This window comes from Primulina tabacum, chromosome 2, assembly GCF_025594145.1.
Source record: "Primulina tabacum isolate GXHZ01 chromosome 2, ASM2559414v2, whole genome shotgun sequence".
Taxonomy (NCBI): domain Eukaryota; kingdom Viridiplantae; phylum Streptophyta; class Magnoliopsida; order Lamiales; family Gesneriaceae; genus Primulina; species Primulina tabacum.
Genome location: NC_134551.1, coordinates 1,036,870 through 1,062,603, shown reverse-complemented (window position 1 = coordinate 1,062,603; position 25,734 = coordinate 1,036,870). Strand labels below are relative to the sequence as shown.

The 25,734-nt window shown below is 35.9% G+C and overlaps 4 protein-coding genes across 5 annotated transcripts in view; 2 read left to right on the top strand and 2 right to left on the bottom strand.

Moving 5' to 3' along the window:
- Positions 1-1,061: 1,061 nt before the first annotated feature.
- On the top strand, positions 1,062-3,643 carry LOC142522866 (V-type proton ATPase subunit F-like). The gene is made up of 5 exons (XM_075626443.1): positions 1,062-1,171; positions 1,380-1,481; positions 1,963-2,044; positions 2,689-2,771; positions 3,131-3,643. Exons 2-5 carry the CDS (start codon positions 1,419-1,421, stop codon positions 3,293-3,295), a joined length of 393 nt encoding a protein of 130 aa, XP_075482558.1. The 5' UTR covers positions 1,062-1,171; positions 1,380-1,418; the 3' UTR covers positions 3,296-3,643.
- A 256-nt stretch (positions 3,644-3,899) lies between these two features.
- The window catches only part of LOC142522820 (putative galacturonosyltransferase 6), a 38,086-nt gene continuing 16,251 nt past the window's right edge, over positions 3,900-25,734 (bottom strand). The window contains exon 10 of the mRNA XM_075626393.1: positions 3,900-3,910. The gene's annotated coding sequence lies outside the window, so the exon portion shown is untranslated. The remainder of the gene's footprint in view (positions 3,911-25,734) is intronic.
- Positions 4,920-6,157, bottom strand: LOC142522857 (auxin-induced protein 22D-like). The gene is made up of 3 exons (XM_075626434.1): positions 5,761-6,157; positions 5,469-5,665; positions 4,920-5,332 (listed from the first exon to the last, which is right to left on the bottom strand). Exons 1-3 carry the CDS (start codon positions 5,961-5,963, stop codon positions 5,160-5,162), a joined length of 573 nt encoding a protein of 190 aa, XP_075482549.1. The 5' UTR covers positions 5,964-6,157; the 3' UTR covers positions 4,920-5,159.
- LOC142522797 (auxin-responsive protein IAA14-like) lies at positions 20,567-23,317 on the top strand. Of its 2 annotated transcripts, none has more exons than XM_075626347.1 (5): positions 20,567-21,092; positions 21,445-21,677; positions 22,109-22,226; positions 22,323-22,384; positions 22,968-23,317. In XM_075626347.1, the coding sequence occupies exons 1-5, from the start codon at positions 20,854-20,856 to the stop codon at positions 23,003-23,005; spliced, it is 690 nt and encodes a 229-aa protein (XP_075482462.1). In that variant the 5' UTR covers positions 20,567-20,853; the 3' UTR covers positions 23,006-23,317. The 2 variants fall into 2 exon arrangements, with proteins under 2 accessions (XP_075482462.1, XP_075482455.1); XM_075626340.1 differs by having other exon boundaries at positions 20,597-21,092; positions 22,091-22,226.

The following is a 25,734-nucleotide window of genomic DNA, read 5'->3' as shown; positions in this document are numbered from 1 at the left end:
ACCGAAAATTTTGGTATAGTATCGATATGAATTTGCTTATACAATAATTTAATATTTAGATTAACTAAAATTAAAGAAAATAATTAAAAATAAAATGTTATATAATAATTAATAAAAAAATTAAATTTTAATTATGTTTTTAAAAAGTACAAATAAAAGGAAAAATAAATAGACGAGAAAAGAATGAAAGTTTGTATTGAATTTGGGAGATTTCTCAATTAAATGTACATCCAAATCTTTAGGCTGAATTAAAGACTTTTGTTGACATTTTATTATTGTACCTTAGGCTATAATTCTTGTACTTAATAGAATTCCATAGAGTCATTAAAAGTTTATTGACATTTTGAATACCTATAGACTTTTGTAGAGTTTTTAAAAGTCAAATTTGAATACCACATGACTTTTTAAAATTCTACAAAAGTTTACATTGAATACCACTAAATTTTTATGGAATATATAAAAGTCTAGTTTGAATACCTCTAGACTTTTAAACTCCATAAAAGTTATTAAAAGTCTATAACCAATACACCCCCTTAAGTGTATTATTTTTTATTCTGAATATTGGTAGGGTTAATCCGTCTCACAGATAAAGATTCGTAACACTGTATATCTACTCTTGACTTAACCAATACCTAAAAAATCGGATATAACAATCATGATGGTTTTGCTAAAACTTTAAAAGCTGTGATTATATAAACATAAATATTTGTATATTCTGTCTTCCAAATTTAGTTTTTTTCACAAATATTATTTGGAAATACACTCTAATCCCACTGTCTCAGTCATTATCTCACGATTAAAGTGCTTATTGCATTTTGTCATCAATCTTTCTGAAACCTTCTTCTTTGATTGTTCCTTACCACAATGAAAAATACATTGAAATGATTCAAGAAGGCAAAACAAAATTGCGGATTTAAATCATAATGTTATTCGTTTTCTCATAGATTTTTCAAACTTTAGTCGGATAATTGTGTATTCGGATTAGTATTAAATTTATCTAATCAAATTGGAAGTCTTGACATATGTAATGTGCGGCCCGAATAAATTGGGCCGGGACCCAATCATTTGTGTTTAAAAGTCTAATTACGGCCCATTACTATAAATCAATATTCTATTTCGTCTTTTTCTTTATTCCCTCAACAATCCGAACTCGGTTCCACTGTTTCCAAAGGTGAGATTCTCGAACTCTAACTGATGTTTTTTTTCCCTAAATTTGTTTTGTTTTTTTTCCCTAATTTTCTTCTGATCGTTTTGGATTTCGACTCCATATCTTCGATTAACTGTGTAAAATTTTCAAAAAATCTTTTAGGCCGATTACATTTTCGTTTTTCTGAATGTATTTTGAACTTTTCAATTCACCGGATCTTTTTCATTTGAAGGCATTGGTGATTGAATTTTGACGAATTTGTCGCGAATAAATGGCTAACAAACCTCAGATCCGCACCAGCAGCTCAGCGCTCATAGCCATGATCGCTGACGAGGTACTGGTTCCAGTTTGCTTTTCTTGCTGAACGACTTATATTTTGAATTGGACGCAATGTTAACACGTATAATTATCCAACTTGTGAATTTCTCCGGTCGTTTTGTTCAGTTGTCCTCGTTGGTTAACTAAACTAAATTAGTTGCGTGAATGATAAAAGATGGTTTAGGGTTTCATTTCAAAATTCAACCTTTTTGTTTTGTCAAACTGAAATGATTGGGTGGTCTTCTGGCCTTCCTGAATCCTGAGCCTAATTGTGCCGAAGTTCCCTCTGATAACTGTTAATCGCTCTTCCTTTTTGCCAGAGGTTTCTTTATACCAGTGATACGGAATACCTTATAGGGATAGATATAGGTGTTACTTTACTTACTTTGCATGATTGATAAATACTTCTACCCAGGTCAGTTATATAGCTTGGTCGCAGTGGTGGATATGTCTTGCTGGTCTCTTTGTTAATTTTATAGATATGTACGTGGATGTAGGACACAATTACTGGATTTTTACTTGCTGGAGTTGGCAATGTTGATTTAAGGCGGAAAACAAATTACCTCATAGTGGACTCAAGTAAGCAGCTTCATTCCCATTCTCCTACTTTCTTTATTATCAAAATTCTACAATTGATCCCATCAATTTACCCCGTGCCTTTTTCTTATCTTGTGAAATTGTTCATTTTTGATAAATGATTACAATAAAGTTTGGCTCAGTATTGTTATATATATATTTTTAAGTAAGGCTGAAATATTTTATTGACATGTTGAAGATTTAAAGCTTGTGAAACTTAAAGAAGTTCTTAATGGTTAAATGTCCACAAAGCGCTTTCTCTTTATTTATTTTCATATTTTTAACATTTCGAGCCTTTTTTTATGTACGTAACTTTCTTGTGTTTCTAGGTACACAGTTTAGTCTTGTCTGGTGTGATTGCTCATCCTTGTATCAAACTTTGCTCTTTTTTCAACATACTAGATAGTGATGATTAATGATGAAATTAACTTCTTTATTCCCAGCATGGATTTTGATTGTTTCCTCACCAGAAGAAAGGGTAAACAAGTTTTACTAAAATTTCTTTGAGAGTAGTACGAACAATCAAGTGTCTTGATTTGTCTGACATCTGAATATACTCGTCTCACAAAAAGGAATGGTATTATTTTTGTCTTTGGGTTAGTCTATGCACATATAAGCTCATTGCTGTTCCACACTACTGGTTGCAGAGACAACTGTGAAACAAATTGAAGATGCATTCAAGGAATACACGACAAGAGAAGACATTGCAATAGTATTGATCAGCCAATATGTAAGCTTTTTGCTATATTTTAGTTTCTGAAGTAAGTTCTACAACGAACGTCTTCTTACAGACCGTGGCTGAAAGAAACAGTACATATCATGTGTGTGTATCTAGTTATAATACATGACTAATAAATAACCAGACTTGGCCAAAATTTTAGAAAGTTTTTGAAGGCTTTAAGATTTGATTTGTGTACAACTCATGATAACATTGCATTTATCCAATATTTGCACACATTTTCAGTTACACGTATCTGAAATCATTTTGGGTTTCAAACTAGTGGAGAACATTAACCCACTGCCATAAAATTCTGCTTTCAGACAATTTTGCATCTCGACATTCAAAAAATCTTTTGTGCTTGATTTCAGGTTGCAAATATGATAAGGTTTTTGGTAGACAGCTACAACAATCCAATTCCAGCAATACTTGAAATCCCTTCCAAGGACCATCCGTATGATCCTGCACACGACTCTGTTCTTTCAAGAGTGAAGTACCTCTTCTCTGCAGAATCAGTGGCCTCCTCGAGGTACTAAAAGTGTCGTGAAATATATGAGTCTGTGCTACTTCATCAGCCATTGAGATATCTGTATTTAAGCTGTGTACTGCGTTTTCATCTAAATCATTCCAGAAACTTTTCCTTTTTTTCTTTCCTTTCTGGTTTTTGCAAAGCGGTTTTTAGCTGGAAATATAATTGGAAGACAAGCCATGGCAAACACATCTCTGTCTGAAATAAGTGTATTTTGGTGCTCTCATTAGACTCTAGCAATTGAGAGACCGGGGAAACTAAATCTTGTACTGAATATCAGCATTCGATGAATGTGTTTTCAATAGTTAATCGAAATGGTGGATATCATGTTGATGGGAAACACTGGAAAGATAAAGAGTGTAAAATGTCTTTGTGATGTGAAATTCACGCAAACCTAGCTTCTTGTTGCACCATAATACGGAATTATCATTCAAAAGTCGCACCTTCATTACCTGAAGTAAATAAAAAAAACTGCTAGCTAACCATTCACCATATATTTACCTGCACCTCTGAAGAAAATAGTCACAGTTTAGATTAGTGATAACATTTAACGTAGTCAGCGCTATAATATGGTTAAGAGATCAATTGCCTCACTTTTATGAGGCCATAGCAGGGGACCTCGCTTCACCATAGCACTACCAACAAATACGCCGTCTGTTGATCATGTCACGGACATATTTCGACGGTCAAGTTTTTTTTATGCAATGGGATGAACCAGAGTCCCTAGCTAACTAAAACATCTAAAATATCCCGCAACCGGTGAGATTTGAACTAAAGACCACTAAGGTGTTGGGACTCGCACTTGCTGCTAGGGCAAGAGATCATTGGCCAATGGACAAGGTTTTGAACAAAGCGTTTGTTAAATATTACCTTTTGTTGAAAGAAAAATGGCTTTGGCTTTATAACATGACATCGCACGATTTAATACATTTATTACTTTCTGTAATTATATTTGAAATTTAAATGAGATAATCAACTCGATTCATTGTTCCGGTTTCACTTCACGCAGCTTGCTAATTAAGTTTGAATCAAATTATTCGAGCTGTAATTCGAACGCTAAGCCGAAACAAATTGAAGCCCAAAATAATTTATTTTTCAAGCTCCAAGTGAGCAAAAAAATTTGAGGAAAAAAATCATATATTCAAGTCGATTTGCACCTTAGTAAACGTCGGTATCAAATATGAAGTAGTGAGTCTAATTTCCCACATAAAGAGGGCGTCGCACTATTTTTGGAAGCATAAAATACGCATTACGAGATTTTTGTAGTTGTATAATCGCATGTTCTATACGTATTAGAAAAACGTATGTGTGTCGGATGTAGAGCACGAAAAAATATAAAAGATCTTAGAAAAATACATGTGCGTCATATGTGGGAGCACAAAGAAATATAACATAAACTAATTACTATGCACACGTGATGCGTGTGTACAAAAAATTCATGATTTTATTCCAGTGATTTCACTTTTTTACAATTTTAGTTTTGAGGCTCTAATGAGAAAAGAACGCAAGAATTAAAGTTATTTTGTAAACTATACAATCATGACACTTTAATGCAATTGAACGTAGATTAAGTACATCGAGGTCCAAAGAAGAAGGAACAAAGGAGATACACCCTAAATTGCGACTATCAGTTATATATATTGTATCAGCTCAAAAAAAGTTAAATGTTGTATTGTGTTTTCCAGAAAACGGTACATGTTGTTTCTTGAAAGAAAGCATGAGAAAGAAAAACATAAAGTTCTCTGTCAATATTATATTTGTACATAAACTTACTTCCCTCACATTGAAACCAAACTCAATTTCTTGAAAAACCCTTAATATCAGCCATGGATTCTTCCCTGTCTTTGGGTTTTATTTCTAAAGAAAATAATCTACATGCAACTCAACCCTTTAGCTTCAGATCCTCTCATGATCCTCATCCTTTTGCAGGAAGTAACAAACATATCCCATGGAACATCACCAACTAGCATCCAATCACCATCCTTGTCTTCATAAGTTGGTGCATATTCAGATCCATTGTATCCTTCCCTCTCTGAGTACCCACCTGAAGATATTCACCAAAAACCCGTCAATATTTTATTTCACGTGTACCCAAATTCCCAAGAAGATCAAAAATAAAAATTTCTTTTGGAAACATGTATTAATGTTGGGATACATGAATTGATGATGTGTACACGCACCTATGGTGCACTTGAACATGTTCTCTAAAGCCTTTAATAGATCCAAGTAATTCTTGTACAATTTGAGGTCGATTTTCCTTAAATAAGGAGCCCCATCCATGCTAACTTTCACAAACATCCCGGAAGCCTCAGATTCAAGCTTCTTGAGGACATTTTTCCGGTATGACTGAACCGGCGGCCAGCCGACAACTTGTGCTCTGAAATTGCAAAATACCGACAGATCAGCACAATAGTTACGTAGATGATCAACATCTATGTATCTTTCTTCATAAAATATGAGTGTAAAACTTACTTATGAGCTGGGGCACGATCAGATTCTTGCTTTGATTCACCATTTAGGCGGGGATCCACCATTTCTGATGAAGATCTTTTGTTGTTATTGTTCTTAACACAAGATGAAGATTGCTTCTCAGATTCATCGCTTCCAGGAAGACCCAATCTTAGCTCGGTAGCTTTGAGATTCAGATCATGATCATTTTCCAAAAACCCTTCCATTTCTACACAAATCCTGGTCACTTTCTTGATCTTCTTCTTGAATATACGTGTAAATAACAGATTACTGGGGAAAGTACTTGATGATATAGTGGCGAGCACTAATTTCTTTGCAGGATTTGAGCGAATCTTTCCGTGCTTAATTAATTCTGAGGACTTTTTGAAAGTTGTGAATGGGGCTTAAACGTGGCAGAAGAACACAAAGTTTTATAGGGTGGGAGGCAGTCGCATCTGGCTGACTTATTCTCCGTGTGTGCGTGAATTTCATGAGCCTAACCTGGTGACCCACGCGTTTGTGCGCTCACGAGCTGGTGAAAGTGGGCAAGGGCATGTGTACGTGAGGGACACTTGCTGAGAGAGCGTGTGGTTGTGTGGGTCTTACGTGGGGACATGAATAAATGTGCACATACACATGTTGCTTAAAGGACAGGCAAGTTTTAGTCCAAGTTTGTGGAAAAGGAGACAATGGTGGGACAGCCCACAACCGCCGAATTTCAAAGCTGTGGTCCATGAACCAACGGTCGAGATGGGTTTATGTTTTTTGGGCTATTACTAACGTTGGATCACATTTACTGGCTGAAATTTTAAATTAGAAGCAATAAAATATTACAAATTACATAGTATTGAATAAAATGTGTAGCATTGGATGATGTCAAAAGCTCAAACCAATATTTTTCACTATTATGATATTGGCAAAAACTTGCATGAGACGGTTTTACGAGGGTTTTTTTGCGACAGATCTCTTTTTTGGGTCATACATGAAAATTATTATTTTTTATGCTAATAGTATTATTTTTTATTGTGAATATCGGTAGGATTGACCGGTCTCACAGATAAAGATTCGTGAGACCGTCTCACAAAGACCTACTTAATGATATTTATTAATCACTCCATCGAAATCATTATTAATTTTTTAACAACAATATTTCATCCAATATTAACAATAAAAATAAAAGTATTTTTTAACGTTTATCCAAACACAACGCAACTTCCGTTTTCTTTTTTCAAATTAAAAATGTATCATGAAACGGGAAGAGCATGGCATGTGAGGTGGGTCCAGGCCTTGTCGGTAGATGGGGTTTCGTATGGGCCATGCGAGTATTCATTAGTGGGCCCAAATGTCTAATATTTGATTAAATTAAGTCTGATACAAATCAAATTCCACATCGTTGAATGAATCTTCATCCCCCGTTTCCTCCTACCGTCACGGCTCTGTTATCTTCTAATGAGTTGATTCCATCCTACATGTACGGGCACTATCCTCACGATAGAATCAAGGGTCCAAATTTAGTCACACATACATGGGTCCACTAATTTTTTTAAAATCACATATGTGTGTGAATCTTGTCCATCCAAATCATGTGGGAGCACTGCCCCCACATGTAGCATCGAAGCCTACCCTTCTAATGTCCAAATCCATGATTTTAAGAATTCATTACATGAAAATTGTATATCTTATAATTCAATTTAAATCAATATTTTTAATTTAAGATCAAATTTTTTGATTCGAAATAAAATTGTAACAATTTTTTCCTTCAGCTAAAAAAATCCTTTTAAAAAAATTTATCTATAATTTCTAAAGTACCAACGAATTTTAAAGTTCTTATTCCTCCGAGAGCTTAAAACGAAGGTTTGCTATCGTGATATTTTGATAAATATGTAGTTTTTAGATCAATTTTTTTTATAATTGTCCAGAAATACATGAAATTTACAGTAAATAAATAAATATAAATATATAATATTGTTGGAAATTTGAGTTAAAAAGTTTAATGAAAATTATTGTTTATGAATGTGAGAGTGTCAGTTGGCTCTACACATTCTTGAATTAATTGGAGACTTTTGACTCTTTATATTCTTAAATTAATTTCAAGATTGATTAAGTTAATAAATATGGATTGACTTTTGGTGTACATTTTGGAGCTTATAAATAGTGTGTTCATTTCCTCAATATTACAAACACATTCAAGATCTTACTTAAGCATTCTCTAGCATTTCATATTATTAGTTTTTCTTTTGACCTCTGTTGAATTTTGGTGATAAAAAAATGTACGCTTTGAGTTCGTTAGAGTAGGGAATTTGTACTTAATTTGTTACTTGTTCAATCGATGTATCATGGAAAACAAACCTCCGTAAAAGTTGATCCTCAAACATCTCGTGGAGGGAGACAAATCTATTTTAAATAAATTGTACTTGTCACATGCCTCGATTTGTTAGTTTCATAATTTTGTTGCAAATTTATCTATTGTTAGTTTATATTCATGTTGCTAGTTGGAATATTATTATATTTTACGTTGCAACAAATTTGCTTGTTGGTATTTTGTTTGCCTATATTTTGTTTCGTCAATTCAAGAAGAAAATTTGTTCAACTTATCGATTTATTTACTTTATTTTGATACTTGACATATGTGTCTAATGTTGTTGATTATATTATGATAATGTTATAAATTTTGTTTTACGAACAATCACATTTATTTGTTGTTGTATTTTGTATTCTTTTCTTGATCGAATCCCAACAATATATATGTATATATTTAAATTTTAAAATTCAGTTTATCATGAATAATTAAGTTGGCTGCATTATTTACGAAAACGAAATATATCTAAATAATTACTGAATCAATCAAATGCTGGGCTTTAGCGACATTGTTTAAATATATGTGTCGAATAATGTAGTTTAAATAGCAAGCACCACTAGAAATTGTGAACGTATGCTACATACGAACCATTCACTTGCTTGTCCTATCATTTATTGCTAAACCCAATAATTCATCCATCATCATGCATCTTAATTAAGTGAGCCACAAATTTAAACAAATCTTAAAAATAAATGCACAAATAAACAACCCAAACAAAGCGCAAAGGTTGTGTTTTGACATAAACATACACAAAAGAAGTTCAAATACTTCTTTCTATTTCCCGCGCGACCATGAAATACTGCTATGTTGATATTTCGACGTTAATTAATTGAACCGTAGCTCAGAGACAAAGTCAAAAGTACATGTTCAAAGAAGATGAGAAACAAAATATTTGATGTGTAAAAAGAAGGAAGGATACATTGCACGATATCGTGTGTATCCTAGGTTCAAGGAATTGGAAACGTAACAGTTGTCTGAAAAGCTGTACGTACGTGTGAGGAGGTATTAAATGGTGATAACGAGGTATGGGCCTCGCCACACGTGGGTTTGCGTTGGACTTGGACTTTTGGGGGTTCAAATATGGCCCATCACAACAGCTAGAACGAGGCCCTACCCACCATCCACCATAATAAGCAATCCGTACTCTTCAGAGAGCGCTGTATATCCTGGCACATTTTTTTAAATTTTAGTTATATCTAATCCATCTGATCTTATAGTTTATGTATTAAATAAGACCATGTTCGAGTGATATTTTTGTGTATTAAATATGGACAAAACTTGTGTGAGACAGTCTCACAGATCGTATTTTGTGAGACGGATCTCTTATTTGGGTCATCCATGAAAAATTATTACTTTTTATGCTAAGAGTACTATTTTTTTATATGAATATCGGTAGGGTTAACGCGTCTCACAGATAAAGATTCGTGAGACCGTCTCACAAGAGACTTACTCTTAAATATGACAATGTTAGAGCGATGTTCTCGGGCACAATAACCACTATACTTTATAATAGTTTTAATCTCATACATATCATGTACCGATTATATAATTTATTTTTTTTAAAAAAAAGTATCGCAGATTTTACGGCACACGCCTGCACGATGTCGATGTCGGCAGTGTGCAATTAAATGGTCAACATAGATGGGTGAGCATTTCGTGATGAAATTGTTCAACAATTTCTTGTTCACACATAGCCATGTTCACACATAGCCATGTAACTATAAATAGGTGCTCATTTTGCAATTCATAAGCATCCCATTCTCAAGCAACATCTTGAGTTGTCTCTCTTCTCTCCTATTAGTTCTATAATATTTGTAAGGTGTTTGTTTTCCTGTATTAAGAGAGTGTGTTCTCTTGGCCGTGAGATTTAGGTGATTAGTTTTGAGGTTTTTAAGACCTTTTAAGTGTTTTTAAGTTATGTTAAAAAGTTGGGAAAAATTTGGTTGAGTTTCGGTTTGATTCGGGTTAAAACCGGGACTCCGGTCCAAGTTTTAAAACAATTCGGTTAAGTTATAAAATAGGCCCAAGTTTACATCTAGGGATGCTTTTAAATATGTTTTGGGATATTTTTAGGAGTTTGGTAAGCTTCGGGTCAAAATAATGAGTTTTGAAATTATCCGGGATTTAATCGCCGCACGAAATGTTAATTAAGGAATTAATTGAAATGCCTAGATTTAAGCTTAATAAAATTATAGAAAATTATATTTAAGCTCAAATAATTATTAGAAGTCTAAATTTTTAATTTGGGAATTTTATGCTAAGGTTTGGTTTAATTCGGGATTAAAACGCATTAATATGTTATAGTTAAAGATTAATTTAAAAGTCATCGATTTAAGCCAAATAAAAATATGAAAAATTCTTGTAGGCTTAAATAATTATTTGGGACCTGTTAGAATCAATGGAATTAAGAAAATGTCAAAAACGTGGAATTTTACGTTTATGGGTGAAACTATAATTTTTGGGTTTTCAGGGGCAAACTGGTTATTTTGTAACCGAGGTGAGATTTTGGTCCTGGCAGCGCCCTGAGCACATTTTATCATGTTTTTAAATGTTTATGCATCATGTTCATGAATTTTATGGATTTACGATAAATACATTGCATGTTTGGTTTAAAGGAAAAGTTACGTATATACATGTTTTTATTAAGTAATGATTATGATGCTATTTTGAAGGATGAGATTTGGTTGTGACTGACGATGTATATGTATACGATGATATGAGATATGATGAGCTGAGGCCCGGGCTCAGTGGACGGGTAATGCTGTCGCTGATGTCCCTCGCCGCCGTGTACCACGGTTACATGTAGATGGATTCATCGATAGAGCTGATACGATAGAGCTGATACGATAGAGCTGATACGAAAGTCACAACTAATGAACTGAATTCAATTAAAAAAAAAAATGTATACGTATATGATGACATGAGATTACATGCTTTAATACGCTATGATTTTACACGACACGTTTACGTATATGATGACATGAGATGACATGCTTCGACATGATGAGCTGTTTTGACACGTATATGATGATATGAGATGACATGATTCGACACGACATGATTTTATACGACACGTTTATGTTCATGTTTTAAAGTTCATGAAAGGTATGTTGGCATTAAGTTTTTTTTAAGTTCATGAAAAATATGTTGAGTATGATATTTTTCACTGCTGTGTGCTATGTATATGTACTTGTTATTCCTGGTACAGGTGTGTTGAGTCTTTAGACTCACTAGGCGTGTGTGATGCAGGTGAGCTAAATGGTGAGGAGACTGGAGGTGCCGAACTCTGAGTAGGCAGACTTGGTGGGGTGACACGACCCGAGGACCACATGTTTTCCGCATTACGATTTATGAGATTGAGAGGAGATAATATTTTCATACGTCCGTTCTTTCGAAAAGCGCGAGCTTTAATTTAAAAAAAAATATTCCACATTTTTATAAATTAGTAGACGTTTCATACACAGTGAGTGAGTTGTACACCATTTTAACCCGAATCGACTCGAAACTTAACCGAATTATTCCCAACTTTTTTACCATATCATAAAAACACTTAAAAGTCCTAAAAACATGTCATTAGTCCCCCAAACCCATGGCTGGAATTTCTAGAACTTGCCAACCTCTCGGTCCTATCCCAATTCAACACCTCATGCACACCTCTCTCCCAAAACTCACGCCTCAAGTTAATCCATCGTGCCAACCATGAACCAGCCTATTGTGGACCTATACCAGACCCTAGGGGACCTACCAGAACAAAGACAACAGCCCCATGCATCAAACACAGTACACACGACCGCTAGCTCCCTACGAAGTGCACTCGGACATCACCCAAACGTCCAACGCTCAAGCGGCTCCTAAACTCGTATCAGCCACGTTCAAAGCACCCTAGGCCATGGCTCAGACCCTCTATGATCTGTTCCAGAGCTAGGGACACCCCTTGCACAGCCGAGATCGAACCAATCCTCGATCTAGCCCTTAAGCACGCACTAGCGCCCGAACGAACGGCTTTTCCCTGCATAGACCTGAACCGAGGCTCTCTCAGATTATTCTAACATAACCCTCGACATGAACAGCTCCTTATGACCCTAGATCGGCAGCCCCTTGCACCCAAACATCAAACACGTGAGTTAAATGCATAAAATACGGTTTTTCACAAATAAGACGAAGCATAAACGAAGCAACAACGGGTTTAAACATTTTTCATATGCGAGCACACATGTAACAGCATATAATGGCGTGAATGATGCAGAAAGAAGGATACAAAGCGTGCCTTGATGTATTAGACGCGAGGAGATCGAAGAACGAGCGCCGGAAGAATTTCTTTTGCAAACACAAGAAGTAACCGATGGAACCTTCAGCTGGAAATGATGAAAACGAGGGGATTTATTATCTCAAATTCCGCACGTGGGACCAACAGTCGACGAGTTATTATCATCCAAACATAGCACAGTTAAACATGGGATTAATCGTAGAATTCAGTTCTAGCTAGCTCTAACACGTCTGCATCGTTCATCAATGTGAGAAGGATGGTCCTAACCCCACGGTTTATTACATATCACATGGTTGTGGGGAACAGAGTTTTTTCATCAATTATTACGTTACGTGAACGTACAAAGCGTCCCGAACCGCCATTGTTAGACTTCAGGTTAAAAGAGACTTCATGGTAACTTTTAAATTACTATACTACGAACCTAAAGATGTTGACTTTCTTTTTCCTCGACAAAATAAAGACAATCAGCCGATATATAGGAAATCAAAGTCACTTCTAATTTGTTGTTCTCGTGCAACTCTTGAGCTTGTAGCTCAATTTTGAGATAAATAAAGGAGATGAGAATGTATCCAACGGACATGTGGAAAATTGGTTTGACTCATTTAGGCCCACCGATTAAATCGCATGCCTACCAGGTACACAACCTATGAATCTTGGCACGTCTTGGGACCCATTTCCTTCAACTTTATTATGGAACGTATCACCGTGTAATTTACGTTTTGCTAAACATAAATCTTTCTCAATACAAGCACTCGTAAACGTTTTACTAGGGAAATAATCTTTTAAATAAGTTCGTCCTAAAATGGATTCAAGCAATTCACGACAACATTATAGTGCATGTAAGAATCTCAATAGAGATGGTACTTCTTCAATCGTGACCAAATTCTTTGAGTTGGTCTACATAGGCACTATGTATGTGGTAAAGAAATTTATGAGATGAATAAAATAGCCACATTTGGAACTCGTCAAATGTCATGTTACATGGTGGAAGACACAACTGTTCCAAATGATTCTCCAATGAATGATACGATGAAAATGCTTTTTTTTTTTTTAAAAAAGAACCTTTTATATCATACTGACAAATCTGATTGGAGGAAAATAGACATGCCGTAGACTCCTCTGTGACCAAACTAACATAGCTGATGCGAGGGGCTTGTTAGGTGAGTTTTTAATGAGATGGGGTCCACGCGAAATTTAAAAATCAGAAAATGAAATCTCACATCGGGAGATTTTCTGTTTTGGCTTAAGAATTCTGGTTATAAATAGAGCTCAACTCCTTCAGTTATTGTATCCCAAAATCAAAAGCTTTTCAGCTTTGATAAAAAAAGAGAGTGCATAGAAAAAAGAGTGTATTTTTTTCTTGAGTGCGGGAATTCTCTTGTGTGAGTTAGAGAAATTATTTTCTCGGTATACTCGGGGGTTTGGGAGTGTGAGTATTTAGTGTATTGGTGTATACACTTGTTGTAATATTTCTTCCGGTTATAAAAGTTGCAGTGCTCCGTGGACGTAGCCTATTTTGGGTGAACCACGTAAATCGTTGTGTTCCTGTTGATTGATTATTTTATTCCGCAATTTGGGTACTATATTATCTTCGTGGTCGGCATCGCTTCAGGAGTAATTTCCCAACAGCTGGTATCAGAGCCTTGTTGTGAAAATTCTTAAAAATTCTAAGTATGCTCTGTGGTTGCAGCTTTGTCTGATCTTCCACATCAGAAAAGATTTTATAGATTTTTTGCTAAGGCTAGAGAAGCGATGGCCGGAGATGATGGATCGGGACCGGGAATCAACAAGTTCGACGGAACAGATTTTTCGTTCTGGCGGTTACAGATAAGAGATTATCTGTACAGTAAGAAGCTGCATCAACCTCTATCAGGAAAGAAACCAGAAAAGATGGAGGATGATGATTGGGAGCTCCTTGACCGACAGGTGTTAGGTGTAATACGATTGACCCTAACGAAGAACGTGGCACATAACGTGGCGGAGGCAAAAACAACGGAGGAGATGATGTCCATTTTATCGGACATGTACGAGAAGCCATTAGCAAACAACAAAGTACATCTCATGAAGAAGTTATTCAACTTGAAGATGGGAGAAGGTGCTTCGGTAGCAAAACACATAAATGAATTCAACATGATTGTCTCTCAGCTGACATCGGTGGACATCAAATTTGATGATGAGATTCGGGCACTTATTCTTCTGGCGTCTTTACCAGACAATTGGGAACCGATGCAGGCAGCGGTTAGCAACTCTGTTGGAAAAGAAAAACTACAACTCAATGATGTTAGAGATCAAATCCTTGCTGAAGAAGTTCGCAGGAAAGACTTGGGTGAAGCAACATCATCGAGATCTGCTCTAAATCTTGATAACAGAGGAAGAGGCAGGAGTGGTGAAAGGAGTTCCAACCGATGGCACGGTAGATCCAAATCAAGAAATGGAAAAGACAAAAGCAACTTTGAAAAGAATTTGAGGTGCTGGAGCTGTGGTGAAACTGGTCACTTGAAAAAGAACTGCAGATCAACGAAGAATAATGCCAATGCTGTCACTGAGGAAGTACATGATGCTCTGCTATTATCCATGGAAAGCCCTGTTGATTCTTGGGTTATGGACTCGGGAGCTTCGTTTCATACCACTGGTGATCGCGATGTATTTGATAATTACATCGCTGGCGATTACGGAAAAGCTTTCCTGGCTGATGGAAAACCCTTGGAAATTGTTGGTATGGGTGATGTACGGATGAAGATGTCAAATGGATCTGTCTGGAAAATCAACAAAGTCAGACATGTACCAAAATTGACACGCAATCTGATCTCGGTGGGACAGCTGGATGATGAAGGCCACAATGTGACCTTCGGTGATGGTTCCTGGAAAGTGAACAAAGGAGCCATGATTGTTGCTCGAGGAAAGAAAACTGGAACACTGTATATGACTTCCAGTTGCAGAGACACATTAGCAGCTGTGGATGCTGGAGCCAATTCAAGTCTATGGCATTATAGACTTGGACATATGAGTGAGAAGGAAATGAAGATGTTGGTGTCAAAAGGAAAGCTACCAGAATTAAAGACTGTTGAACACCAACTATGTGAAAGCTGTATCTTTGGAAAGCAGAAGAATGTGAGCTTTTCAAAAGGCGGTAGAGAACCGAAATCAGCAAAGTTGGAGCTGGTTCATACTGATGTATGGGGATCATCTCCTGTGACATCCCTTGGAGGCTCGAGATACTATGTCACATTCATTGACGATTCGAGTAGAAAAGTTTGGGTTTATTTTCTGAAAAATAAATCTGATGTTTACGTGACCTTTAAAAGGTGGAAAGCCATGGTGAAAATGAGACCAACTTGAAGGTGAAGTGCTTACGTTCTGATAATGGTGGAGAATATGAAGATGATGAGTTCAAGAAATATTGTGCACAAAACGGGATCAAGATGGAGAAAACCATTCCTGGTACACCTCAACAGAATGGTGTAGCTGAAAGGATGAACAGGACCCTGAATGAACGAGCAAGGAGCATAAGATTGCATTCTGGATTGCCAACATCATTCCGGGCTGATGCTGTTAACACTGCAGCATATTTGATCAACAGAGGACCTTCGATACCGCTTGACTGCAAAATACCCGAAGAGGTTTGGAGCGGCAAAGAAGTAAACATTTCTTTCTTGAAAGTGTTTGGATGTCTATCCTATGTTCATATTGATTCAGCAAGCAGAACAAAACTTGATTCGAAATCAAAGAAGTGCTTCTTTATTGGTTATGGAGATAATGAGTTTGGTTATCGTTTCTGGGATGACCAAAATCAGAAGATCATTCGGAGCAGGGATGTAATCTTTAATGAGCAGCTTCTGTACAAGGACAAGTCAGACATTGGAGCTGGATATGAATGTCCTGAAGTCAAGAAGACTGATGAAGTGCCATTGACATATATTCCTGTGAATGAATCGAAAACCAGTAACCAGGAAGATGGAGAAGAAACTGCACAAGATGATGACCCACAAACTCCGGTGATTGAACTCAGGAGATCTTTGAGAACCATTAGACAACCTGAGAGATACTCCCCAGCACTTCACTGTATTTTGCTGACAGACAAAGGTGAACCGGAGACCTATGAAGAGGCAATGCAAAATGATGATTCAACCAAGTGGGAGTTGGCCATGGAAGATGAGATGGATTCACTGTCATCCAATCAGACGTGGGAAGTTGACAGAACTTCCGCAAGGCAAAAAGGCGTTACATAACAAGTGGGTGTACCGGTTAAAAGAAGAGCATGATGGTAGCAAGCGGTACAAGGCAAGACTTGTTGTAAAAGGCTTCCAACAACGGGAATGAATTGATTACACCGAGATTTTCTCTCCGGTGGTTAAATTAACCACTATCAGGACAGTACTTGGACTAGTGGCGAAGGAAGACTTACATTTGGAGCAGTTGGATGTAAAGACTGCGTTTCTTCACGGTGACCTAGATGAAGAAATTTATATGAAGCAGCCACAGGGCTTTGAAGTACGGGGAAAAGAGAGAATGGTGTGCAGACTTCAGAAGAGCTTGTACGGTCTCAAACAAGCTCCAAGACAGTGGTACAAGAAGTTTGATGGATTCATGAGTGAAAATGGTTTCCTAAGGTGTCAAGCTGATCACTGCTGTTATGTGAAAAGGTTTGACGGTTCTTATATCATACTACTGCTATATGTAGATGATATGCTGATAGCTGCTTGTCTGGAAGAAATTGATAAACTCAAGAAAGATTTATCAAAGGAATTTGCCACGAAGGATTTGGGTGCTGCAAAGCAAATCCTTGGAATGAGGATCTTTAGAGACCGGGTGAATGGATTCTTGAAGTTATCTCAAGAAGAGTACGTGAAAAAGGTGGTTAGCAGATTTAATACGGATGAAGCTAAATCTGTGAGTACTCCTTTGACTAGCCATCTCAAACTAACCAAAGCACAATCACCATCGACGGAGCAGGAGAAGGCTTATATGAATAAGGTTCCTTATGCTTCTGCTGTCGGAAGCCTCATGTATGCAATGGTGTGTACAAGACCAGACATAGCACATGCAGTGGGAGTCGTGAGCAGGTTTATGAGTAATCCAGGAAAGCAACACTGGAAGCAGTTAAGTGGATTCTCAGGTATTTGAAAGGTACTGCTAGTTGTTCTTTATGCTTCAGGAGGTCAAAATTGGGCTTACGGGGTTTTGTCGATGCCGATATGGGTGGTGACCTGGATGGCAGGAAAAGTACTACTGGATATGTGTTCACATTAGGTGGTACAGTTGTAAGCTGGGTGTCTAAGCTGCAAAAGATTGTTGCGCTTTCGACTACAGAGGCTGAGTATGTTGCAGTTACAGAAGCTAGCAAGGAGATGATATGGTTGAGATCCTTTCTGGAAGAATTGGGTCAGAAGCTTGAAGATAGCACGTTACACTGTGACAGTCAGAGTGCTATTCATTTAGCAAAAAATCCTGTTTATCATGCTAGGACAAAGCATATACAGGTTAGGTACCATTTCATCAGATCGGTGCTGGAAGATGGAATCTTGATGCTGGAGAAGATTCCTGGAAGTAAGAATCCAGCCGATATGCTCACAAAGACAGTAACCATTGACAAACTGAAGTTGTGTTCAACTTCAGTCGGACTGCAAGTATAAATGGAGATATATGAGCTGCTGCAACGATGGTGTGAAGACATGATTGAAATCAAGTCTTCAAGTGGGAGAATTGTTAGGTGAGTTTTTAATGAGGTGGGCCCACGCGGAATTTAAAAATCAGAAAATGAAATCCCACATCAGGAGATTTTCTGTTTTGGCTTAAGAATTCTGGTTATAAATAGAGCTCAACTCCTTCAGTTATTGTATCCCAAAATCAAAAGCTTTTCAGCTTTGATAAAAAAAGAGAGTGCATAGAAAAAAGAGTGTATTTTTTTCTTGAGTGCGGGAATTCTCTTGTGTGAGTTAGAGAAATTATTTTCTCGGTATACTCGGGGGTTTGGGAGTGTGAGTATTTAGTGTATTGGTGTATACACTTGTTGTAATATTTCTTCCGGTTATAAAAGTTGCAGTGCTCCGTGGACGTAGCCTATTATGGGTGAACCACGTAAATCGTTGTGTTCTTGTTGATTGATTATTTTATTCCGCAATTTGGGTACTATATTATCTTCGTGATCGGCATCGCTTCGGGGTAATTTCCCAACAGGGCTGATATCAATTAACTACAGAAACAATTGGTCATGCATTGATGTACTGTAAGGCACGGGGTGATACATTTGCAAGCAAGAACTAAATGCAGTGTTGATATATATTAAAAAGAATATTATATCTATAAATTGGTTTACAAAATACATTTGAAATCACTATTGATATTATAGGCTTAATGAATAAGAAATTAAGCAAGAAAATTAAAGAAATTTGAAATGATAGCTCAGAAGGCTAAACTCGAGTTCCAAACACGCGCAAGAGACGTATGGGCACCCCTGCTCCCCAAGTGCAGCCTGAAAGACTCGCGCTGGTAAATGGCCATCCTAGAATGCCTAAGGCTACCTGGAGTTCTCCGGGGAATAAAGTCCGCGCTGCCAGTCGCGCTTCCTGGAGCCTTCCAAGCGGTAAAGTGTGCAGATGGTCGCACCATTGTTCGGAAATTTGTTTCACGAAAAGTTGTGATGTGTTTTCGAGTAAATGATGATTGTTGGGGATCCGTACAAGTCTCTATTCCCAAGAAACACCGGCAAATGAAGAGTGAACATGACCTTTGGCTAAGGCTTCCTCAAAAGGTTGATATCCTTAATTGCATTTGGATTAGTATAAATAATCCTTCATGCATGAGTTCCTTTGATTGATGAAAAATAATTCTCCTACACTCATATTGTCTCTATGTTCTCTTCTATAACTTCATAGCTCTCAACATATATTTTGTTCGTCGATATCTACATATATCTTGTTCATCGATATCGGGAGAATCTGTATACTGCAATCTCTAGATCTTAGTCGTTGTATCTTAGCTTTCAAACCATAAGCACGTTGATAGGGCAATTTCTTTCTACGGAGAAAGAATACAATTTTTGCTTCAACTACTATTGCTGCTCATAATTTGGAATGATCACGAAGAAGGGAGAACAAAACAAAAAAATTACAAAAGTATCATTGTACTTTCTTTAGAAATTAAACTCTTTTTAAAGTGCATTTAAGATAGTTTTGTAATTTCAAATGCATTCTGTAAGTGTAATTCAATTTTTTCACTAGCATGACCCAAAAAAATATCTCAATTGTTTAATGGAGCCCAAACATAATTGCTCCATATTTTCCGAAATTCCTCTCTTTAATTAACTTAGTCAGAAATGAATTAATTAAAATACATCATTGCCACGTAAAAGAAAGCAATGCAGAAAATATTACCAAAAATGAAAATCTTGTAAATTGTTTAGACAATTGTTGTGATTGTTACACGCATTTTTACTGTTTTACCGGTGCAAATAATCTAAATGAACTCCAGCAGTGGTCTTTTGCGAAAATTAGCTATTTGAATATCCAAATATAAGGAATCCAAATCCAAGTTCAAGAAAAAGCAAAGGTTTGGAGGTATTTGCGATAAATACCAATAATGAATCTTTTGAGACCAAGTATCAATTATTACTAGCTTAAACGTAAAAACAGATGATTAATTTTTACTATAATTTTACTGATTTTAAGTTATAAAAGATAAATTGTTGATATCAAATACCAATAATCCTAATCCATTTATTTTGGTAGTATGGGACCATAAACATAACAAAATTTGATCCCTCCATCATACATATCAATATCCCATTATGATTTCCAAACGAAACTAAAAGCATGTAACATACATCTCTCTACTGATTCAATCTAATTACTAATAGTTTCTGACCCATTAAATCTCCTCCTCTATGTGGCGTACCTACCGTGGATAGTTGTGCTAAGGTTCTGAAGAAATAAAGAGCGAAACGGCGTAGTCATGCATGAAAAATACTCTCCCTATACAGCGTGCGTTTAACATTGGGATGTATGGGTTTTACGTGAAATATATGGAGGACTCGCGCATGTTGTTATTCGTCCAGTAATAATAATAAATGCCAAGCCTATGTGAAAAGTATTTATCCGATTCAGCATAAAATAACTTAGAAAAAGGAGGGCAGCCAGCAGATTCCAGCAAGTAATCAGGGGAAAGTAGGCTACCGTGGTGCACCATGTCCAATGCCTATTCCAGCAAGACCGAATATCTAGACTACTGATGCACGTGTCATATTCCAATTGATCATGCAATCCAACCCATTCGCCTATATTAATAGCCCATTTTGCCCAGTCACGCTCTTTCCCCCGACTTTTCGACCACCTCCATTATTACTCTCTCTCTTTTAGTGTAAACTTTTTCCGTTAACTTTCTCGCGTCCAATAAAAACTCATCTCAAAAAGCAAAATCAAGAAGAGATTATGGGAAGAAAAGTGGGGAGTGAAATATAGGAAAAAAATAAAGAAATTGTCGGTGATTAAAAAATATGGTTGACATTATGCTATGTTATGAAGGAAAGAGCAAAATCATGGATTTTAAAGAAACTGAGCTGAGGCTAGGATTGCCTGGTGGAGAAGAGAAAAATGGTGTTAATTATGGGAAAAGAGGGTATGGAGAAACTGTGGATTTGAAGCTGAATCTCTCGTCCGAGGAGAGTGATGTGTCGCATGGGAAGGAAAAGAATCTGCTACCTAGGTCTAATGATCCAGTGAAGCCTCCTGCTAAGTAAGCTATTCTTAATTCACGTTTTACTTGTGTTTGTGTGAAAGGGTAATCCTTCTCAAATATATGTACTTTTTCAGAAAATATTAAACCTTTTTCCTCTATTAGTGCATTATACTTGGGATTCTTTCTAAAAATTTGTCGTTTACATTTTTGTGGTATGCTCAACCGGGTCTCTTCTTCATTTCTTCGTTTTAGTTCTGTTTGTCTAAAGATTACTCCTTTTCAACAAGAAAGGAAGAAATAATAAATATTCAGCGAGAGAAAATAAAAAATCGGAATCAAGAAAAAGCTAAACCCAACAAGATTAATTGTGAGAACTCAAATATATACTAACACGATGGCAATCTTGTAGGGCCCAGGTCGTGGGATGGCCGCCAGTTCGATCGTTTCGGAAAAATATTATGGTTGTACAGAAGAACTCAGAGGACAGTGAGAAGGGAACCACTGTTGCTGGCGGAGCAGCTGTTTTTGTCAAAGTAAGCATGGACGGTGCACCGTACCTCCGCAAAGTTGACTTGAAGATGTACAAGGCATATCAAGAGCTCTCTGAGGCATTGTGCAAAATGTTCATTTCCTTCACCATCGGTAAGTTAATACTTCGTCAAGAAACACAAAATATAACATGGACTCGGGTTTTACTTTTAAGAGTTTACAACATTGATTTTTGAAAGTTTTTTGGGGTAATAGAACTTTCAAAACTTGGTTATTTAGTCGATAATATTCACACTTACTAATCAATTTAATTATTCAATATCAAAAAACTTTACAAACTAGTGTCGGTCACATTCAAAATATAGCATCGTCTCATTTTGATCTAGAGATGAAATAGCATGATATTGCTCAAGAGGTCCCTTTTCCATGAAGACTTCTGCTAGAGTTCAATCTCAAGTGAAAAACTTCTAACCCGAACCTTGAACCTTCTCGGGCAAAACTCGAGTAACCTGAAAAGGGACTCATGGTGATTTGCTGTAAGTTTTATAACTCCATTTTTATTGAAGGCAAATGTGATTCTCAAGGAATGATGGACTTCATGAATGAGAGCAAGCTCGTGGATCTTTTAAATGGTTCTGATTATGTTCCAACTTATGAAGACAAGGATGGGGACTGGATGCTTGTTGGCGACGTCCCTTGGGAGTAAGTCATCCAAATCTTACTAACTAGAAAAGAAAACTACGGCTTCATTTCATACTAGTTACAAAATTCTAGACAAAGCCTTATTTGATGCGACAGGATGTTCGTTGGATCATGCAAGCGTGTACGCATTATGAAAGGAACAGAGGCTATAGGACTCGGTTAGTTTCTTCGAAGCTGTGCTGTTATTTTTTATCATGATTTTACCAGTTTTGAATACTTGGGACGCACAAAATTTCTAACTAAATTTCAAAACTAACAATATATTGTGGGGCTGTGATTCACACATCACCAAGCTATACCATTATCTTAAATGAAAATTATTACCATCGGGCTCCGCTGGTCATTAAGTTCCTAACTTTTATCCAGTACAACATGTATTCTGGTGTATCACCTGTCAAATGATCAGATACAAAAATACTTAAAAACCCGTTACCACAAAAATTCTTAATTAAAACGCTAGTTGTGATCTTGCTATGACTAATGTGAAGATTTGTTCTGTAGAGGACTTTCAGACCAGTGCACATGTAAAACACATCAAAAATGCAAAGCAAAAAGGCGTTAATTCTTTAGTGAAAAATACGTGACAGCAATAGATAGATAAGAACACATCCAGTCGAACTACTAGTGATGATTTTATATCTCCCAATTGGCCATTTCCTGTTGTTGTCACACTCTGTACATTACCATCGAGTATAGTTGTACCAAATCAGTAGTTTGACCAAATTGATTTTTGTGTTTCAGCACCTAGAGCCGTGGAGAAATGCAAGAACAGAAACTAAGAGTCAATAAATTCAACCACAACTTGCTTGTTCGATCTTTGTGTTTGTGTGGTCCAACAAGGAGAAATCAAAGGACAAAACACACGAGATAGATGGAGCAGGATGCTGGATTGTGTCTATACTACTACATGTTTGGTTGGTTGTAATATTAATAGTTTGAAGAATTGTGAAGTATTCATTGTTTTGAACATAAACAAGTACTCCGGTCCCCATTAAGTTTTCTTGTGTGGGCTGCTAAAATCTCAATAATGTGCCCAATAATGACTTCAGATACCTATCTTGTAGTATATTGAAGTGTATGCTTTCCATTCATTCACTAGTCAATTCATTTTTCCATATTAAAGTGTATGTATTTATATTACAGACTTCAATTTTTAAGAGGGTGAGAATAGAAGCAACGTCAGGTGCATAATTAATATATCATTTACTCTCTGCTCAGTTTAGTTGGTTGATTGGTTTGCTAATTAATTTGCAAGGAGTTATTGAGATGAGAAGCCCAAGATCCATAACCTAACTCCAGTTGTGGCTTCGAGTTTTTCCCACGTCAATTTAATGTTATCTGAAAGTTTATCATCCAAATTCATGAACCAAGCACCACATGGATTCACCAAATGATCAAAGAAAACCAAGCACGTCATTAGTTATATGAAAGTTAGATATCCCAATTACAATTTTGTAAAGTGGAATTTAACCAAATTTAAATAAAGCAAACACAAATTGATTCATCTTCTAGACCCCTTGCACCAATTTGGCAACACAGTTCATCTTTCACAATGAATATATGGACCAAATTTCAACGAAAACTATACCAACAGGTTAAATTTCAAAAGTCCATGTATCGATTTGGACAATCAACATAGTTTAAGAAGCAAAATTGATTCGGTTCCGTTTCCCTCTTATGTCATTTATGAGCACTCAGTGTCTCATCAAACGGACCAAACACCACATGCCTTCACATTAGCTTTGCAGGGGACATCCAAAACATTATCAATGGAAAACCTAACTTTTCACATGTTGGAAACTGCTCTATTCAATAATTCAAGAACTACCAACTTTCGGTGTATAATTTAACAACGTTAATGTGATTTCTTAAATTCTAAACAGTGATAAGGGTCCTATCGAACCGATTTGAGCAGCACAACTCGATGAAAAAATCTGTTGAATGCAGAAAGAGTTCAAGTATTAGTCGACACATCTAAGCGCGATTTAGTTCAACCTGAACTCATCACTCATCTCTTATAAGTACAGAAATACAAACCGAATTCAAAAGTATAAGCATGTGCAGATACATAAATCAATCAATAACACTGAAGACAAGCTGGTTGTTGCCAAACGTCTGTTAGAGTAGATGCCTACAAGTCAATAGTTGACTAGGAACTGTATAATCAAGGACTTTATCTATGCTGATTGCACCATAAAAAGTTAAATTATATTAAAATAAAGATTGTTTATTACACTTTAGTCAATAAATTCCCTAGCCAACAAGACATCTACTCTAACAACGTCATGCATTGGCCGCCGCCGCAAGTGAATACAAACAAAACCATCAAAGATTAACCGGAATTCATGTCCTCCGTAAAAACAAATCATTAAATTTGTAAAATAATATCGCCCATGGAAATTTCCTAATCGGAATGTAATTTCCTGGCATTAAACTCTAGCAGTAATGAGATTTGTTAGGTTTAAGAAAGAATGGAACCTGATGGAGACTGTTGCATTGATATGGAGCTGGCTGAAAGCGAAACTTCTACAAAATTAGTTGGTTATTTCAAAGAAGAATAGGTCTGTTCTCATAGGATTTCACGAATATTTTATGGGTGAAATATGTCAATGATACTCATATTTACAATAAAAAGTAATACTCGTAGCATAAAAAATAATATTTTTTCATAGATGACCCAAAAAAGTTATACGTCTCACAAATTACGACCCGTGAGACCATCTCACACAAGTTTTGTCTTAACAAAATAATTTTGAGGTGACGGTTATTTATTCATTTAATGAAGAGAAATAGCATTTTAATCGTGTATATTATTTATCAGATTTATTTTTACAACACTTACATATTAGATATATAATTTTAATAAGCTTCATCAAATCATATCTTATTTGTGGAAATAGAAGTAGGCACATTTGATTAACATAATAACAAAATTGTATTATCTATTTACAATTTTGATATTATATATTATCAAACTTGTATCTTAATTTGTTATTTTCGTTTTTATAATTTTAAATTTTTCCTACACGGCAACAATGATGCTAATATGATACTGATATATATGACGTTGACGCTTGTAATAAAATGTCAACATTTTTTATATCGAAAGACTAAAATTGTAAAAATAAAATGAAGATGCATTGACTAATATTATATTTTATAACATAAAATACAAAAAGAATATTGTATTATTTTACCAAATAAAAAAAATATTACATGAATAATTACATATACCACCTTTGAGTTTTGTCATCTTTACAAAAAAATATAATTATTTTTACATATAAGGTTTGCACCAAGTAACAAATAAATCCGATGATTTTACAATTATATGGCCCCTTTTTAGTTTGTATTTATCTTACATTGAGCACTCTTAAATTTGTATTTATGTTAAATTTTTAAGAAGTAATTAAAATGAAGATATTTAAGTTGTATTTAGATCGATGAATTCAAATACATACAGTTGTATTTTTGTAATTTTAGAGGAAAAATATCGTGAATTTCTTAT